The 20,393-nt window shown below is 43.9% G+C and overlaps 1 protein-coding gene across 1 annotated transcript in view; it reads left to right on the top strand.

Annotated features, from left to right (window-relative positions):
* Positions 1-20,393, top strand: part of CNTN2 (contactin 2) — a 93,551-nt gene that overhangs the window by 49,119 nt on the left and 24,039 nt on the right. The window contains exons 4-11 of the mRNA XM_060231333.1: positions 329-504; positions 1,154-1,249; positions 1,997-2,206; positions 5,052-5,151; positions 8,021-8,196; positions 10,350-10,486; positions 11,443-11,572; positions 14,472-14,622. Of these exons, the coding sequence (XP_060087316.1) occupies positions 329-504; positions 1,154-1,249; positions 1,997-2,206; positions 5,052-5,151; positions 8,021-8,196; positions 10,350-10,486; positions 11,443-11,572; positions 14,472-14,622 (1,176 nt within the window). The remainder of the gene's footprint in view (positions 1-328; positions 505-1,153; positions 1,250-1,996; positions 2,207-5,051; positions 5,152-8,020; positions 8,197-10,349; positions 10,487-11,442; positions 11,573-14,471; positions 14,623-20,393) is intronic.

Genomic DNA, 20,393 nt, shown 5'->3' with positions numbered 1-20,393 from the left:
TTGAAGCAAGCCTCAACTAACGTTGTGTTTCTTGGTTTGTTTGAATATAGTACAAAGGAGTTTATTACTTTTCTGGCATAGCTCTTTGGGACTGGGATCTTCTTTAGCATTGGGATGGAACAGCTATCAGTCATTTTGATTAGTGGGTTAGTTTTGTAGCAAACTGAGATGCTATTCACCATTCAGCCATTGTCCTACAATAGGCCCTATTGAGAGTTTGCATGTATCATAAATGCCAGTGTGCATCAGTATTCAATGCAATGTTAATGTGCAGCTGTGATTACTCTGTTTTGTTCCTCACCCCACCCAAATATCATTGCTTTGGCAGGTGGAAGATGAATGGAGTAGAGCTCAAAATAGAGCCAAATTCCCGTTACAGACTGAATGGGGGCAACTTGGTCATAAGCAATCCTATGAAAGCTAAAGATACTGGATCCTACCAGTGTGTGGCATCCAACTCTGTGGGCACAGTAGTCAGCAAAGAAGCTTATGTTCGTTTTGGCTGTAAGTAACCTGTTTAGTCTTGAGTGGACCTTCTGAAGTTAATACAGCAAAGGAAGAGCAGCAGAATATCAGAGCTAACTTGAGAGCTGCCCTCTTTGGTTGCTTTCCAACATGTTCCAGCTAGGCCAGAAGTAAACACAACTGAGGCTGAGGCTAAAGTGATGCACCAGCACATGAACACCCTGATGCATACTGTATAAACTTCTGAGTAGGAAGGCGAGTGGGGGCTTGAGGCAGTTAGGTGTAAAAGGCTTTTTGTTTGTAGATATAAAAATCCTGTGCAAATGTGGAGCTGAATGTGCTTGTGGAGGGGCACAATCCCTTTTCCCCCTTTACACAGGTTGCCTATACCTCTATATGTCATGTATACAAGGCTTCAGCATGCTCAGGAATTTCAGATGTTGCTTGGCTGCTTGCTAGTACAGTCATAGGGAATAGATGCTGTTTGCAGTACAGTCATGAGGAGGTGTTCTGTAAGCATCCAATTAGTTTCCAGGCCAAATTCAAATATTTAAAGCCCTGAATGATCTAGGTCTAGATTACTTCTGGGATTACCATCTCTTGTTCCAGCACAGTGAAATCTAATTTTTAAGAATTCGTGATCTTTGCAAATTATGCCTTATCTCCTCCATCCATATCTTTTATTAAGTTTTGCAGGAATTCTCTGCAGAAGAAAGAGACCCAGTGAAGATTACAGAGGGCTGGGGGGTAATGCTTCCCTGCATCCCACCGCAACATTACCCAGGTGAGGCAGCAGCTGTATGTTAGAAATTAGGCTCTAAGTTTGGGTGTGGAGGACACCAATAGCCTTTCCACTTGAATACTTTATCTTAACATAATGTAGATGTGCAAAAAAAACCCCACACCACATTCATAGTCATAGAGGTTTTGATGATAACCCTGGAAGTGTTGTCAAATGTAAATTGAAGTTATGAGGCTTCCTGGCATTTGCTGGCAACTGAAACAGGGGCTCTGAGAAGCATGAATTGCTTTGTTCATCTCAAACAAAGCTCCTATTATTTATAATTCTGTGGTGATATATTCTGGATTTCTTCCATTAAATCCCAAAATTGCAGTCGCAAAATGCTGATATCTCCAGATGCAGATATCTCAGTATTTATGAAAACTGAACATCCTGCTGCTAGACATATTTATGTTGGAATATCTCAATGATGCAATTTCAGTTCAGTTTTAATTTCTGCTGTGGGGGGCTGCATGCCAGTTGAAAGGAGAATCCTAAAGAGGAAGAGTGACTCTTGGAGGGAAGAAAGGGATGCCCAGCTTGAAAGACTTGACTTGTGCATCTGGAGTCATGCAGATATGCCTGTGTGTATTTCCTTGTTCATAATACTGTGTGTCCTGTTAGAGGTGTGAAATTAATAAATAGCAACTGAATTTAGTTATGTCTAGAAAACAAACATCCAACATCAGCCTTCTGGTGTCACTGTGACGGAGGAGCCAGTGTTTCACCCTTTTCCTTCTTTGCTCACAGGACTTTCATACCGCTGGCTTTTGAATGAGTTTCCCAACTTCATCTCAGTAGATGGCAGGCGCTTCATCTCCCAGACAACTGGAAACCTTTATATTGCCAAGACAGAAGCCTCCGATGTGGGCAACTATTCCTGCTTTGCTACTGGCCAGATTGACTCAATTAAAAAGAGTGTCTTTAGCACATTTTCTCAGCTCAGCATTGCTGGAGAAGGTAAGCACATTAGAGATACAATACTACAATACAATTGTCTGCCAGATTATAGTTGTTGGATGGCTAGGATGGTGAGCTGTGGCACAACTTGTGGCCCTACAAACCAAATGTAGCCCGGCAGTCATGCACTGTAGCTCATTAACAGCCTTACAAACATGCTGTTGTTTTTTGCTTGTTTGCAACTACACAAACAGTCATGTTGTCAAGCATATGTACAGCTGGTAAAGCTGTATTTGGCTGGGTGAGTCACAACTTCGTAGGCCTGTCCAAAAATGTTTTATCATATAATGGTTCTAATGTACCTCAAATTATTTAATATAAAATGACAGGGTCAATAATCACAGGAGTACAGGAAGAACCACTGATACAAACTGAATATTTATTGTCTGGCTTCTGTAAGATGTCCTAACACTTTCCATTAGGGAATATTAAACATTATACATGCTATTAAAATGTGTTCATGTGACATCTGTCTTTTTTTAACATTTCAAAATATCTAAATGCTAAATGAAAACTAAACCTTTTATTGTATTACTGGGAAAAGGCCCATTGTGATGGAAAATACAATGGGATCTAAAAAGAGGCTGTGGGTGAGTGTTCCCACACCCTTGGTGTCTTCCCACCTACCCAAAGCAGCTGTTTTCTTTTGGGGAACTGATCTGACTTCAGCTTTCCATCTCCTCCTCCTTCCTTGAAGCCTCTACTTAGGAAAAGTACAGTATTTCTCCACAGTGTGGATCAAAGCAGCTGACATTATTCACTTATCCCCCTTTTGGTCTGCACAATAACTGTGTGGGGCAGGTTAGACTGGAAGTTTGTGAATGGTCCAAAATCACAGTGTGGACCAAAGGCAGGAAGTGACTTCAGTAGGGTATAATGACACAGAGTCTACCCTGCAAAGCAGACATTTTCTCCAGGAGACCTGATCTCTGCCATCTGGAGAGCAGCTGTAATTCTGAGTAATCTCAAGACATCACCTGGAAATTGGCAGCAGTGGTTCTCCAGGAGAAAATGGCTAGTTTGGAAGGTGGAGTGAATGGCATTGTACCTTTCTGAGGTCCCAACCTCTCCAGGATATCACAACTGAACTCCAGAAAACAGTTCTCTCTCCCCCTGGAGAAAATAACTGCTTTGGAGGGTGGCCTCTATGGCATTATATTCAGCCAAGGTCTCTCCCGTCTCCAAACTTTGACTTCCTTAGACTCCACCACAAAATCTCCAGGAATTTTCCACCAACCTGGAGCTGGCAACTCAGCTCCCAGTGGCCTAATCTTTATCTGTCCTGGGTCCAGCAGTAGGTGGGGGAGAGGAGCGGACCCAGATGGCACAAAAGTTGGCTTGACTGGTGGTTCACGGGCCAGTGGCTGATGTGGTGTGCACCACAGCCAATGGGAGAGCTGGAAAATGCCAGGACATTAGGCTTTATATATATATAAGATATAAAAACACAGAGAGACTTTAAACGAAATATGTTACCAAACCTAGCCAGTCAGTGGTTCTAACAAATGTAATGCCCATTAGAAATAAGTGTTATAAGTCCCTAGCTAAAAGTAGCCGTGTTAACAGCAGAGCCTCTGTGGGATGGGGTGGGAACATCTGACAGCTTTTCCACTCTCCCAGTGACATTATAGAGGAGAGGTTTGAGCTTGCTGATTTTCTTGTCATTATTATTTTATTTTAATTTTATTGTAATTCTCACATTGTGTGCAAAGATTAAATGGGGTATAAATATGCTAAATAAATAAATCATGATGCCAAGTTGGCTATATAATGAGACAACCTGAGGCAATCACCTCAGAGGCAGGTGTATGGGAGCAGCATCCTCCCATTGCCAGCCAACTACCTACTGTCTGCTTGTCACTTGATTGCTGACCAGTAGCAGGAGGAGATAATTCTCCTTACCTCAGTTCACTGGGTCACTTAAAGCATACACAGCAAGCTCCACATGCCAATTTCATGACTCTTGTAAGAGTTTGGCCATCTCTCTTGTTGCCATGACAACCAAAGTGTCAGCCAAACTTTCATGAGAGGAAGGAATCACATGAAGAGCTCAAGATGCCCAAAGGGTACATATTGTCATATTATTTGTAAAGAAGACTGGGGTACCAAAGAGTTAAGGAGAATTGTCTCCTCCGAGGTTAAGGATGGCAACAGCGAGGTGGGGTGGAGGAAGGTGCTGCTGATTTTGAGCTTCCTCTGCAAGACTGTATAAGAATAGCAAAATCCACTTGCATTTCTTGTGTAAAATGTGGCTCAGCTGAGGAGCCAAAGGACCAGCAAAAAAAAAGTAAAAAGAGCTTCTTTCCTGTTGAGCTTGAAATGTGCACTCTTCATAAGGTGACAGATTTCAGAAACTTTGATTCACATTGTCCTGAGTAGATAGTTTTACTGCTTTTCAGCCCCTAATGCAAAGGTAGAGAAATTATAGTTTGGAGATTTACATGTGGCCCATGGGAACATTTCATCCAATTCTCAAATACAGAACCCTAAAGCATGCACAGACTTGAGTGTGCCTCTCTCTCATTTGTTTATCTTAATTATCTCAATGGCATTCAGCCCCCTCAGTTTTTTAAACAGTTTGTCAGGAGCATAGGTTTACCAGACCATGTTGGCTAGCAGGTCAGTAATTCCTCCAAATCATTAAACAGCTCAACAGCTAAGAGCCATTAACCATTAAAAACAGCAGAGTAGGAGAGAGGGTCACATATGAGTCTATGCGTGCTTTAAAAGGGCCTTAATTTGGATACCATCTCTTGCTTTTTCTCCCTTGCAGGCTAGTAGTGGAAATAGGAAAAATCACTTCTCCTAACTCTAACCCTTTTGCAATCCCTTCTTCTTTCCACAGATTCCAGACAGTATGCCTCAAGCATTAAGGTCAAGTTTCCTTCTGACACTTATGCACTGGCTGGGCAGCTGGTGGTTTTGGAGTGCTTTGCCTTTGGGAAGTAAGTATTCATGTCAATTGTATTTAGCCTCTTGCTGCTGACAGCTGACAGGTTGTGGACCAGTGTGCTAATGAGCTTGATAAGGCATCCTCTGCTTCCTTGTGACAAGGATGCAAAAGGGAGAGGGAAGAGAGTAAAAGTAACAGAACCACTGTCCAGCAAATGGTTTGAAGCATAAGATCTAACCTGCAATGACTGGAGCATACCCAAGTCTACATTTAGTAAAGCATCACTATTCCTACATTGTAGAGTGGATGATTTCAAGGAGTGAATTACATGATCATGTCCCATTTTGTGAGCTAAATTTTCATACTCTGTATGTGCTGATTCATTGTTTTCATTGTATTATGATAATAGCTATTGGGTAACAAATTGATAGCTCTAAACTAAGACTCCACATCTTAGTACCAGAATCCATTTTAAATGTGAGGCTGTAGTGCTAAAATCTGGCAAACAAACAACAGTGCCTCTGAAAATGTACAGAGTGCTCATCATATATTGAGTATCCATAAGCAGGTCTCTCAGTCTGGGATAGAGACGATGGAGGAGGGAGGAGTTTCTAAGCCAATGTGATTTCTGGGCAGGCTTATATGCCTGCAGTTTCTTGGTTTTGCACAGTATTATGTTGAAAGATATAAGGAAACAGGAAATTACCTAGGACTTGAACAATTTGAAAAAACTTGAACAACTTAATAATAATAATAATAAAATTTTATTTATATCCCGCCCTCCCCACCGAGGTGGGCTCAGGGCGGCTAACAACATTTCATAAAATTACACAGAGTTTAAAATCACATTAACTTTAAAACATTCCAGTTAACCAAGTATTATACAGATTTCCAGGTGCTAATTCCATTTATAAATGATAATAGCGAAAGTCACCCAACTTGAAAAAACAACAAAAAAGGGTTCTTTTCTTATGTTCAGAGTAAGAAAAAGAGTAAGGTTATGGTAGGCCCAATGCAAGGGCAAGAAAGTGAAAATGTAAAAAGTAATGAAGAGAGGGCAAAACTGCTCAATTCATACTTTTCCTCAGTCTTCTCTTCTGAGGGAAACAGTGCTCAACATGGCAAAAACAGAACATATAAGGAGGATATGAGGTTCCAACCTAGGATCAGTGTAGGGGTAGTACAAAAACACCTAATTTCTTTAAATTAGTCCTCAGGGCCAGATGAATTGCATCCAAGGGTTCTAAAAGAGCTTGTGGATGTAATTTCTGAGCCTCTGGCTATTATTTTTGAAAATTCTTGGAAAACAGGAAAGGTGCCGGAAAATTGGAGGCAGGCTAATGTTGTCCCCATCATCAAGAAGGGGAAAAAAGAGGATCCGAGTAACTACCGACCCGTCAGCTTGACGTCTATACCTGGAAAAGTTTTAGAACAAATCATCAAAAAGTCGGTCCTGAACATTTAGAAAAAATTGATGTGATTACTAAGCATGAGTTTCTCAAAAACAAGTCATGTCAGACTAACTTGATCTCTTTTTTTGAGAAAGTGACTACCTTGCTGGATCAGGGGAATGCTGTAGACATTGTTTATCTTGATTTCAGTAAGGCTTTTGATAAGGTTCCACATACTTTCCTTGTTGACAAGTTGGTAAAATGTGGTTTGGATCCTGTTACCGTTAGGTGGATCTGTAACTGGTTGACAGACTGCACCCAAAGAGTGCTTGTGAATGGTTCCTCATCCTCTTGGAGAGGAGTGACAAGTGGAGTGCCTCAAGGATCTGTCATGGAACCTGTTTTGTTCAACATCTTTATAAACGATTTAGATGAAGGAACAGAGGGAATGCTTATTAAATTTGCTGATGATACTAAATTGGGAGGGGTTGCAAATACAGTAGAAGACAGAAACAGGATACAGGATGACCTTGACAGGCTGGAAAACTGGGTTAAAATCAATAAAATGAATTTTAACAGGGATAAATGTAAAGTTCTGCATTTAGGTAGGAAAAATCCAATGCTTGATTATAGGATGGGGGAGACTTGTCTTACCAGTAGTATGTGCGGAAAGGATCTAGGGGTCTTAGTGGATCATATGCTGAACATGAATCAACAGTGTGATACGGTTGCTAAAAAGGCAAACGCAATTTTGGGCTGTATCAACAGACGTATAGTGTCCAGATCAAATGAAGTGATGGTATCGCTTTACTCTGCTCTGGTAAGACCTCACCTGGAGTATTGTGTTCAGTTTTAGGCACCACATTTTAAGAAGGATATAAACAAGCTAGAACGGGTCAAGAGGAGGGCGACAAAGATGGTGAGGGGTCTGGAGACCAAGTCCTATGAGGAAAGGTTGAAGGAGTTGGGGATGTTTAGCCTGGAGAGGAGCTGGCTGAGAGGTGATATGATCACCATCTTCAAGTACTTGAAGGGTTGTCATGTAGAGGATGGTGTGGAATTGTTTTCTGTGGCCCCAGAAGGTAGGATCAGAATCAGTGGGTTGAAATTAAATCAAAAGAGTTTCCAGCTCAACATTAGAAAGAACTTCCTGACTGTTAGAGTGATTCCTCAGTGGAACAGGCTTCCTTGGGAGGTGGTGGGCTCTCCTTTCTTGGAGGTTTTTAAACAGAGGCTGGATGGCCATCTGATAGCAATGAAGATCTTGTGAATTTAGGGGGAGGTGTTTGTGAGTTTCCTGCATTGTGCAGGGGGTTGGACTAAATAACCTTGAAGGTCCCTTCCAGCTCTATGATTCCACGACTCTATTATTCTAATTTAAAAGTGTGGAAGATATTGCTCACAATGAGGAAAGTTTGAGAGGTGTGGGCTGGAAGAGGAAGGAGCAGAGTGTGATGTTTTGTTTTGTTCTTAAGTGTTACATTGCTCCTGAAGTTTCAAGTTGCATTTTGATTGAGTTTCTTTTTCTAGTCCTGTCCCTCAAATAAAATGGCGCAAGCTGGATGGCAGTTCATCCTCTTCATGGATCACAACTGAGCCTGTCCTGCAATTTGAGAAGATTAGCTTTGATGATGAGGGCATGTATGAATGTGAAGCTGAGAACATCAAAGGAAAAGACACCCATCAGGGACGCATCATCATCCAAGGTGAGGCTCCCCAGCAAGTCCTTACTCTAGGCACAGGTTGTTATTTTGCTTGCATGCCTGTTGTGCCTTGTCTTGCTTCAAGTTTGGCAGGGAGAAAGGGAATAAGAGAAGTGACTGCATAAAGAGGAGCAGCTGCAGCAGCAGAGTAGGTCAGTGATCAGAAGAGGTCCACAGAGGAATACCTTCTCAAAAGCACTTAATTGTTTGGGGCCAAAGGCTTAGGAAAGACTTAAAAGAGACAGGAAACTGGATTGGAGTGGGAAGGTGAAAGCAAGGACCTATACTAACAAGAAATTGTTGAATCCCTTTTTAAAGCTGTTCAGACTAGTAGCCATCAATGCATCTTGTGGCAGTGAATTCCAGATGTTAGTCTGAGTACAGTAGTACTTTCTTTTGTCTGGCCTGAATCTAATGCCCATCAGCTTCATTGGGTGCCCATGAGTTCTGATATTACAATGCACCAAGAGGGAGAAAACTTTCTCTACATAGATTCTCAAACCTTAGTTGTCTTTTCTCTCCACTGAAAAGCTCCAACCACTTGATCATTTCAGTTGCCCTTTTCCAGCATTACAATAACTTTCTTGAGGTACAACAATCAAAATGTACACTATGCCACATTCCAAATGTGGCAGCATCATAGATCTATGCAAAGATGGCATTCTACTAAGGGCTGGATCAAGGAGCAATTTTTTGATGCCACTCTCTCACAGCAGACCTCTGATTTCCTCCTCTGTATGGTGTCCTGGAGGGGGGGCAGTGTCTCATGGGAGCAGCACTTTGTGGGGTATTTTGGGCTGCAGTAGGAGTGGGGAGACAAAGCAGGCCCATTCTGCTGACAGAGAAATCCCTTAAATTGGTTAAGTTTTCTGCAAGACTCATGCCCAGTTGTTTTGTTTTCAATCTTTTTCCTAAGCACAGCATTTCCCCTTTTCACCATTGGCACACGGAGTGAACATTTTAATTGAGCTGTCCACCACAATCTCAGAATCTCCTGGTTAGTCAATGGCAGTTCAGATTCCATCAGCATTTGATTTTAATTAAAAGTTTTCCCCTCAAGGTGTTACCTTAGAATAAATATCATTTGGAACATTGTCACTCACTTACCCAGTGTGGAGAGTTTCTTTTGGAGTTCCTCACAATCAGCTTTGGTTCTCATCATCCTGAATAATTAAGTATCACCTACAAATATGGTAAATTTGCTGCTCACCCCCAATTGTAGGTCATTTATGAACCAATTAAATAGAAGTGTTACCACTGCAAGAGTTATCCATTTACTCCTGCTCTGTTTCCTGTTATTTAACCAGTTTTCAATCCATGAGAAGGATCCATCTTCTTATCCCTTGACTGCAAAGATAACTTAGGAGTCCTTGGTGAGGGATTTTGATTTTGTCAAAAGCTTTTTTAAAAATCAAAGTGTATAATGTGTACCAGATCACCTTTATTCATGTAAACTCCAGAATGTTGGCAAGACAGGCCTTCTCTTTACAGAAGCAAATTCTTCCTCAGAGGGACCTTGATCCTTTTTGTGCTTATCTATCTTTAATATAGCTTCCCCCAGTGTATGTGGAACAAATGATAGACTTACTCTGGCTTGTAATTTCCTGTACCTCCTCTGTATCCCTTTTAAAAAAACCTGACTTCATATTTGCTATTTCTTCATCCTCTGGAAGGGAAGTGGATTTTAGTGATGTTACATATATTTGTTAGGAGATGAACAATTTTGAATTTAAATTCCTCAAGAATCCTTGAATGTATGCCAATGGATTTAGTGACTGGTTGGTTTTAACTTATCTATTGCCCTAGAACTTCATTTGTCATCATCTCAGTTTTACTCAGACACAGAAACCAGTGGCTTCAGAGTGGGTAACTGCCTTATATTTTCTGCAGTGAGAACCAACACAAAGATTAAAATTGGTTTTCCCATATGGGAAAAATAGTGTGTGTGTGTTTAGGGGTGTGTGTGTGTGTCTTCCAACCAAAAAATCAGGCATTTAAAAAAAAACAATTTAAAAATATTTTAATCAGGATTGGGAAATACAATGCCTTGTGGTAAGTTTTACAATACCATGGCAAATCCCTAATGAAAGATGAATTTTATGAATTTTGTTCTGCTTTTTGTGAGAAATTCATGGATCTGATTTCACTTTTTGTAGCTCAGCCAGAATGGCTGAAGGTCATCACAGACAGAGAGGCTGACATTGGATCAGACCTGCACTGGAGCTGTGCTGCATCTGGCAAGCCGAGGCCTACAATAAAATGGCTACGAAATGGGCAACCATTAACTTCCCAGGTATAACATATATCACTGACAAGTAGTAGTTAACATCACCCTTCATCTTCACCTGCTGAAGTCTCTGGTAATCTATTCTAGTCACCCTTGTGACTTTGCACTTCCATTTCTTTCTCTCTTCCGTGCACTAGTAATCAGACATCTCATTTGTCATGTGGACCAGGTATTGTAAGAAAATCATCACTGCCTCTAAATTCTGAACTGATAGCCATGTTAATTCATTGTAGCAAGACCAAAAAGTGAGCCTTGTGGCACTTAAAATCTAATAGACTTATTGAGACAAATGTGTCATGATATCTATAAAGTATATTCTCAGTGGTGGAAGACATAGAGATGGTGAAATAAAAACTGTAAATAGATCAAAATGCAGTGAAATGTAACGCTTGTAGTACTTCAAAGAATGTGAAAAAACATAATGATGATAGTTTACATTTATAGAGCATTTTCAGTTTTCAAAAAACTTCATATATTTTTACACCATAATTTTTACAATAGGTTTGTAGACTAGGCCAGTGATGTTATCCCCATATTGCATTTGAGTGTGAGGCTGAGAAAGAGGCATTTATCTTTTTTAAAAAATTATTCATTAAATCAAAAAATAAAATATCTTAAACTTGTCAATTTGTTTGTAAAAACATTAACTTTGGGTTCCAAATTTAGTCTATTTTGTACATAGTTGGAAGCACAGAATTTAGCACAACAATGACCAATGTCTTAATTAGTCGTTCTTTGATTGATGGATTCCTCAGTCATTTCTAATGATTTACAATGGCTATCTTAGTTGAAGTTCATACAATTAAAAAGTTGAAAGAAAGCTGAAACAAACCATAAGTAGTAACATGACATGTTTAAAAATGAACAAATTACATAGCGGGATAATACATATAGCAACAGATACTATATAGTATACACAGTAGTAGTTGCGATCTGACCACCTAATCCACTTCTCTTCACAGAATCGTATTGAAGTGAATGGTGGAGATTTGAGGATTTTAAAATTAACAATGGAGGATTCTGGGATGTACCAGTGTGTAGCAGACAACAAGCATGGTACTGTTTATGCAAGTGCTGAATTGTATGTGCAAGGTAAGTTCTAGATGGTATCTATATGATTTAGGTGAGAGGTTCTCTCACCAGTTCCAATGAAAAACTCTCCAATGAAAGAGTTTTAGCTCTGGATTATCAGGGCAGGGAAGATTGTCTCGAATACTGCAAGACTATCATATAAAAATGCAGTGGGATGTTTCATAATGAAACACTGACTTACTGTTTTAATTTGTCTTCTGCTTTGTTTCATTTTGTTTAGTGACTTTGAGTGAGTCTCTTTAGAGGTAGTATAGAATATTCTAAATAAATAATGGATTGAATTCAAAAGGGTATTTCCAAATATATAATATGACTTCCCTACCTTCATCTTCCCAATGCAACCAAAAATGCCCTCAAAATTCTGGGTGTCAGAGGTCTGCAGCAGGAGGCAGAGGAAATTAACAACAAGCCAGTGGATTTATCTGAAACTGCTTTATGGTAGACTGGGGATAAGGCCTGTTGTGAAGAAAAATACAGGGGGCTCTAGAAAGAGGCTCTGGGCAAGTGCCCCCCCTTGCTGTCTTCCCACCCACCCAAGTGAAGGCATTCACCCCGCCTCCTTCAGAGAAGTTGATCTCTGTCATCTGGAGAGCAGTTGTAATTCTGAGTGAACTTCAGCTCTCACCTGGAGATTGGCAAAAGTTGTTCCTCAGGAGGAAATGGCTGGTTTGGAGGGTGAAGTGTATGCCATTGTACCTTTCTGAGGTCCCACCCCTCTTCAATCCCACCTCTCCAGGCTCCACACCTCAAATCTCCAGGAATTTGCCAACTGCTAATTCACACTGGCTGTCATAGGAGGGTTTCTGCTGAACAGGAGCAAACAGCCAGGCCTAGTTAAGTCATGCCAGTCACATGGCATTAAGTCAGCCAGAGGGTGCTGCCATGCCTAGTGTAGCCAACCTCCAGGTGGAGTCTGAAGATCTAGTCTCACAGCAGAACTCCAGACAACAGAACTCTCTCCCCCTGGAGAAAATAACTGCTTTGGAGGGTGGACTCTATGGCATTATATTCAGCCGAGGGCAACCTTGGTTGCCTAGCAACAACCTCTGGCTAGCAGCTTTCCCAGCAGGCCATGGCCTCTGAGGAAACACTTCATGAGGCTGCAGTCCCATTCCCCAAATGCTTCATACACTGTGGAAGCTACTGTCTCCTTACCAGTGCCCTGAGATCAAATCTGAGTCTCCCTCCTTTTCTGGAGATGAGGCAAATGTGCTTTTTCAGTTGTGACAACCCAGTTTTGGAATGCCTTCTAAATAGAAGTTTAAGAAGGTTTTGCTTTTCTTCTGATACCAGGTAAAGATTCTGTCAGGCTTTTAGGTGAATCAGTTGTATAGTAGTAGTAGTATTTTAGTTTGCTGTGTTGTTTCTGCTGCTATTCTGTTTGCATTTTATTCTTATCTGTTTAATGTGTTTTGAATTATTTTCAGTACTAATTATACTATTAGCCACCCTGGGAGTCAATTTTTGGTTAAGGTATAAGGGCATTGAATGTAAAAATTATAAAATCATGGGAAGAAGGCAAACCTTAATTTTTCATAATTAAGATGTTTTTATTTGTGTGATATTTAACCCCTTTCTCCACACAGATCCAAGGCAGCTTACAAAATTAATATAATTTAAAAATAATTAAAACAGATATAAGCCACATAGAATATAAGTAACATACAATGTGATTAACAACTAGCCTCATTTTTAAAATAAATCTTTTTAAAGAGTACATGCTTGCTCAACCTCTGGGACTGTATTAAAGTGGAAGCCTTCCTCATTTGTTCTGAAATCCTGTCCTGCTGGGAATGGGTAAAGCTCTTTCATGAATAGGTGTTGATCTTACCTACCTACACAAAAGGACAACCAGAGATATTAAAGTAGTTGCTGGTTCAACTCACATTCTGTTTAGTAGCTGCAAGCAGAGAGTTGATGCGGGGGGGGGGGGGGGCAGCTGTTCAGATGTTCATGAGTTACTCAAACCTGTTAATTGGGTTACTTTTTGTATAGTCAAACAGTACAGTACAGTGAGGGTAGCAGTGTACTACACATCCACATTCTCACAAAGGTTGATGGGAACCATAGATCCACCCTCCCCCACAGATCTATAATTGTTACCCAGGAGCTAGCGGTATAAGGAAATGGTGAGAAAATTAGTCAGCCAGCGCTGCAAATAAAACATGATGTTTTTTAAATGTATCAATGTTTGGTATTCATTTAATAAAGTTTATTTCCTGCAGGCATGTTTTTGCACAGCTTTATGGGAATCATAGTACCCCCTCCCATTCTTTCTCTCTCGTATGGCAGAGTTACTCACAGGCAATATATAAATAATATAAAATATGTAATCAAATTGATACAACAGGTATACAGACCAATTAGGGAATCCCCCTAAATACTAATGTCTAGATTTTTAATCCACTTGGTCATAATGAGAGAATTCAGATAGCTCCATCACATCTCCCTGGAAAGCATGATGCTCACATTTCTGTGACAGATGGAAAATAGTTTGGCGGGCTGCATCACAATTGCATTTGGGTCCTCATATTTTGCCCCATTTAAACAATGGGTTTGCACAACTGTCGAAGATTGCCCTGTTATGATGAATCTGGATTTGTTTCCCTTATATTGAACAATGGGGTCATGTCGGTATAATTGTGTTATATTTATTGTTGTTATCCTCCTTGAGTCCTTAGACATCAGGAAAAAGGTGAGTTGCCAATTGTTTTAAATAAATAAATGAACTGGTACAAAATTATTTAGGTGTTCCAAGTCTAAACAAAAAGCCATGTTTAAGAGAAAAAGTTAAAATATGCCGCAGCAACCTTTTTACCATTCTAAAACTCACTGGAAACCTTTATAAGTTCCATGACCCAGCATTCGCTAAAAGCATCTTAATTGTATTTCTTCTTAGCTCTTGCTCCAGATTTTCATCTAAACCCTGTAAAGCGACTGATACCAGCAGCTCGAGGAGGGGAAATTATCATTCATTGCCAGCCAAGATCTGCACCAAAGGCCGTTATACTCTGGACCAAAGGGACTGAACTTCTGCACAATAGTCCCAGGTATCAGAAGCTTGTTGGTCATAAACAAAAATATCTATAACCATGTGTTTCTCCGTGGTATTGTTAGCTTGCTGATCTCTGCTTAGCTTGAATCTAACTTTTGTTTCATCTGATATAGTGTATTTTTTTTAGAAAGCACTCAACTGCATTAAGTGGAGCCCCTTTCCAGTATGTATTCTTATATTTTGCAGCTTTTTATTTTGATCATATTGTCTTGTTATATTTACCTTTTGAACTTCACCTGTCTGAATCTGATCCTAGGATAATGGTATATATATGTTGTTATTTAACAACATATTGTTAAATATGGGATTTAAAGGGTTAAGATTTTGTGAATATTTGACTGCACATGTTGTATATCATTTTTAAAAGTTTAATTAAAAAAAGAGAATGCAAAAAGTGCAGTTTTATTCCTTCAAAAGCAAAATCCTCTGCTGCAAATCCATTAATTGATTTAGAAGGTACCAAGATGTCTGTTTTATCCAGACGGGAGGAATGATTTATTAAAGCCCTACATGGCTTGGGACCAGGGTATTTGAAGAACTGTCTTCTCCCATTCGTTCCTGCCCAGGAATTAAAATCACAGGCAGATGTCCTCTTGACTCTCCCACCAATTAAAGACACTCATTTGGGGGCTACACAAGAGAGGGCCTTTTCAACAGTTGCCCCACAATTATGGAACAACCTCTACAAGGAGGTGCACCCTGCCCCCTCATTGTTGAACTTAAGGGACTGTTGAAGACAGTTTCATTTAGAACTGCATTTTCATTGCTTTAGCACAGCAGTTCCCAACCTTTTTGGCACCAGGGACTGGTTTTGTGGAAGACAATTTTTCCACGGACTGGGGTGGGGAGGGGGGATGGTTTTGGGATGATACAATTGTGAACTTTATTTATGTCGGTTTGGTGTGGTGGACTCTTATCTAGGAGTAGGGCTGCCAAACCCCCAGTCTGGGCAGGGAATCTCCTGCCACGGAGGTTCCCAACCCGCTGACCCACATTGGGCCAGCAGGAGGAACCTCCCCCTGCATCGCCGGCGCAATGACATCACCTGGAAGTGACTTTATCAAAATGGTGGCGCGCACACAGGGCTACTCTAGGCATTTCCAGAAAACTCTATGATCTTCTTCGTGGTCTCTGTGCATTCACACATATGGGTATTCCTCCGGAATGGCCCTGACCTCGGAGAGTTCAAAGCAATCTTGATCGTAGATCTGGCGCGCCTCCCCCTCGTCCCGGGGCGGAGCCACCGTTTGCGCATGCGTGGACGAGGGGGGAGGCGTCTAGCCACTCAGTTTCTTCCTTACCGCTGACCCGATCGCACCTACCTCGTTGATCTCCAACTTCCTCATTGCAATCTCCAGCGAACCTACTTCTTTCTTCAAATCTCCAACTTCAGTCTTTCATCTTCACCTGGTATCGTATAAAAAAAAAAAAAAAAAAAACCTCCCTCACTATCTTTCGGACTTTCTCCCTCACCCCCCCCTCCCCGCGAGCGGATGGAAGGAAGGGACAAGATCACTTTCAAACGCTGCACGCACTGCTCCGCCAAGATCCCATCGTCTGACGGGCACTCCCTCTGCCTTTTCTGCCTTGGGGAGACCCACCACACGGATTCCTGCGTCCACTGTAGCCAGTTCGGCAAACAGGCCCGCAAGAATCGCGCCGCGAGACTCCGGAGCCATCTAATGGAAGCCTCCCTCCGACCGCATGGCGCGCAACACCAGCTTCCGCCATCTTCCCCACTCCACGTGGGAACGGCGCAGCCGGCAGCTTCCGTGGCTCAAGGTCCCTGCAAGCCTAAGTCCGGTAAACACACCACAAAGTCGGACGGCACCAAAAAGCGTCACCGCTCCGAGTCCGCCCACGTGGATCCGACGAGCACCGCCAGCATAAAGAAACCCAAGTCTGTGCATCGACCCTCCGACCAATCTGGGCAACCCACGAGCTCGAACCCGACCACGAGCTCGACCGCAGTAAGATCGACATCGAACCCGACCACGAGCTCCGCCTCGGCTCCCAAGACACCAACAGTGAAATTGACACCGACACCGAACATCACACCATTGGAGATTGTGCGCATCTCCTCCAAGTCGCCGTCAATCACGAACTCTCCACCCGACCAAATACTCGAGGCCCACTCCCCTGCAAGGAGTCACCAACCACTCGACCCCCGCGCCTTCATAGACCTCTCTAAGCCGCTGGAAGCCCAATCCCTGATCAGGGAACCTTCGACTCCGAGAGTCCTTTTACCCCGGCAACCCACACCAAGAGCTCACAGCCGCCAACGCTCACGCAGTCGCCGACGCTCCCGCAGCCACCGTAGGCAACGTTCCCGCAGCCGCCGTAGGGACAGCCGTCAACGTTCCCGCAGCCGCCGCAGTCACCGTTCCCACAGCCGCCGTAGAGAGAGATACTCCTACTACTCCCCGTCGAGGTCTAGATCTCGCTCTCCCCGGACCCGACGAGGGCACCGACGATCCCTCTCTCACGACCGCTACCACTCGGATTCGAGAGGACGCTACTACCACAGCTACCACGACTCCCCTCGATACCGAGACCACGCGGACAGACGCGATCGAACCCGACACTACGAAGCATCCCCGCGCGCGCACCACCTCGACTACGACAGGCTCGTTCAGCCCCATGACGAACGCAGTCGCCTCGACCTCGAACCGAAACAGCCCTCACCATCGGGCTCCATACACACTGCGCCCAACAAACAGCTACCACCTGTAGAAACCCAACCAGACCTGCAGCACGGAACCGACGACGACTCCGAAGCCGAACTCTCCGAATCCGACCGCTCCTCGGGATCGGACCTACAATCTCCGGCTTCCGACATAGCTAAGCCAGCGGACCTGTCTCCATCAGAGGGTCCGAAATCCTACCTTGACTTAGTCTCCAATATGGCGAACTCGCTGAATCTGAAACTCAACACAGACGCACCCAGGGTCTCTGATGTCGTTTTTGACCTCGTACATGCAGATCTCCCATCAAGCTCCTCTCTTCCTATGCTTCCCGTCCTCCTCGAAACACTCAAGGAAGCCTGGGACAAGCCGGCATCGGTACCTCCAACCTCCAAAAGAGTCGAAGCCCTTTACAAGATCCACGCACCTGACGCAAAGTTCTTGTTCACCCACCCGGCTCCCAACTCCATAATAGTTCACTCCTCCTCGAAGTCAAAGCAGACGAGACACCCAGTGCCCCCGGAAAGAGAGGGCAAGAAGCTCGATACTATAGGGCGAAAGATATACTCGCTCACTACAGCTGCAACAAAGATACAAAACTACACGGCATGCTTTTCAGCATATGCATACAATCTAACCACCTACCTCAACACCCTGATACCCTCCTTACCCGAGGAATCACAAAAACCAGCCACTAACGCCCTACAGGAATTAGCAAGACTGAGCAAGCAGCAGATCAACACAGCTCGCCATGCTGCACAGTGCTCCTCCAAAGCCTTGGCCTCAGCTATAGCCTTACGCAGACATGCGTGGCTTAGGTCCTCGTCACTCCAACCGGATATTAAATATAAGATTGAGGACCTACCCTTCGACGGCCTTGGCCTGTTTAACGCGGCCACAGACGACATCCTCACATCAGTCGATGACGGCAGGAAACGGGCGAAACGCTTGGGGGTCTCCCAACACCAACCCCAGTTCAACAGGCAGAGGAACTGGAAGTCCACCTACCATAAGGGTACCAAGTCTCCCAGACAGCAAACCTCATGGAGACGAAAAACCCCCCAGTCCAAACTGTCATCCCAATACAGACCACGCACTCAAACTTCCAAAAAGACCGCAGCTACCTCAAAACCGTCTCTTTGACCACCCTGCCACGAGACGTCCAGTTTCCCTCCTTCAGCCAAATCCCCACTCATACACCCGTCTACAACAGTTCCACCCTGCCTGGAGAGACATAACATCGGACGCTTGGGTCCTCGCCATCATACAGAGAGGATACCTAATAGAATTCACATCCACCCCGAAACATCACAGATTTCTTACCACCCCCTCGTCCGCACCTCTACAGACAGAAATCGCGTCCCTGCTAAACAAGAACGCGATAGAACCAGTTCCACCTCAATACCATCGCACCGGGTTTTATTCCCGCTACTTCCTGGTGCCGAAAAGAGATGGAGGTCTTCGCCCGATCCTCGACCTTCGCAAACTAAACCTCCACATCACCTACAAGAAATTCCGTATGATCACACTCCAGGCAATCCTTCCGCTTATTCCAGAACGCTCCTGGATGGCATCCATAGATCTACAGGATGCCTACTTCCACATCACAATCAACCACCATCACAGAAGATTTCTCAGATTCGCCGTAGGGGAGCAGCACTTCCAGTTCCGCTCTCTCCCATTCGGCCTATCGACGGCCCCGAGAGTCTTCACCAAATGCATGGCAGTGGTTGCCGCATCACTACGCCAACGAAGCATATCAATATACCCATATATAGACGACTGGCTGATCGTCGCCCACTCAAGGGAACAACTCCAACTGGACGTCTCCACTACCCTCTCCCTCTTGGCCACACTCGGTCTCCAGGTCAACTTATCAAAATCCAAACTAATCCCTACTCAAAGAATTCAGTTCATAGGAGCAGACATCTCCACAGTCTCCCAAACAGCTTCTCTACCGCACGACAGAGTACTCAGCATACAGTCTCTGGCCAACACCATCATTGCCCGGCGCTCCCAGACAGCTCTCACGTTTCAGAGGATGCTAGGCCTAATGGCAGCAACCACCGCAGTCCTATGCTTCGCGAAACTTCACATGCGACCCCTGCAGATGTGGTTCGTCAGGACCTTTCATCCTCACACACAGCACCAGTCCACACTCCTGACCCTCCCATCGCACATCGCAACATCCCTCAAATGGTGGACTATGGAACATCATCTCCGCACGGGCATGCCGTTCAAACAAGCCCCTCCATCAGTGATCGTCACCACGGACGCCTCCAGGTGGGGATGGGGAGCCCACTTAGGAACCCTCACAGTCCAAGGCCAATGGTCGGACTACGAGCGATCCCTTCACATCAACTGCCTAGAGCTCCTTGCAGTACACAAAGCGCTGAGATCCTTTCTCCCATCGCTACGGAATCAGCACGTCCAGGTCACCTCCGACAACATCGCCACGATCTTCTACATCAACAGGCAGGGAGGAACCGCCTCCATCAGACTCTGCAAGAGGGCCTTGGCATTGTGGCATTGGAGCATCACCCAGGGCATCTTCCTCACGGCCGTTCACCTACCAGGGACCGAGAATACCCAGGCAGATGCCCTGAGCCGCCACTCGACCAACAACCACGAGTGGTCTATCAGCACTCAATACATCCGACAAATCTTCAGAACCTTCGGAACCCCGAGCATAGATGTATTTGCTTCACCATCAAATGCCCAGTGCACCCACTTCTACATGAGAGGTCCACCATCCCAGCTCTCCAGAGGGGATGCATTCCTCCAAACCTGGAAGGGAAAACTACATTACCTGTTTCCCCCCATCCCACTCATCACAAGGGTCCTGCAGAAAATCCAAACAGACCGCACGAACTGCATCCTCATAACCCCATGGTGGCCACGCCAACCCTGGTTCACCACCCTCCTGTTCCTGTCCAACAGGACATTCCTAATCCTCCCACAAACACAGGACCTCCTCTCCCAACAGGACGGCAAGGTCCTACACCACAACCCGGCATCCCTCAAATTGACGGCCTGGAGAATCAGTTTTTAGAATTTTCCCCGGACGTCCGCCAAGTCCTAG

Source organism: Heteronotia binoei, chromosome 2, assembly GCF_032191835.1.
Source record: "Heteronotia binoei isolate CCM8104 ecotype False Entrance Well chromosome 2, APGP_CSIRO_Hbin_v1, whole genome shotgun sequence".
NCBI lineage: Eukaryota > Metazoa > Chordata > Lepidosauria > Squamata > Gekkonidae > Heteronotia > Heteronotia binoei.
This window is presented reverse-complemented; position numbering and strand designations above follow the sequence as displayed.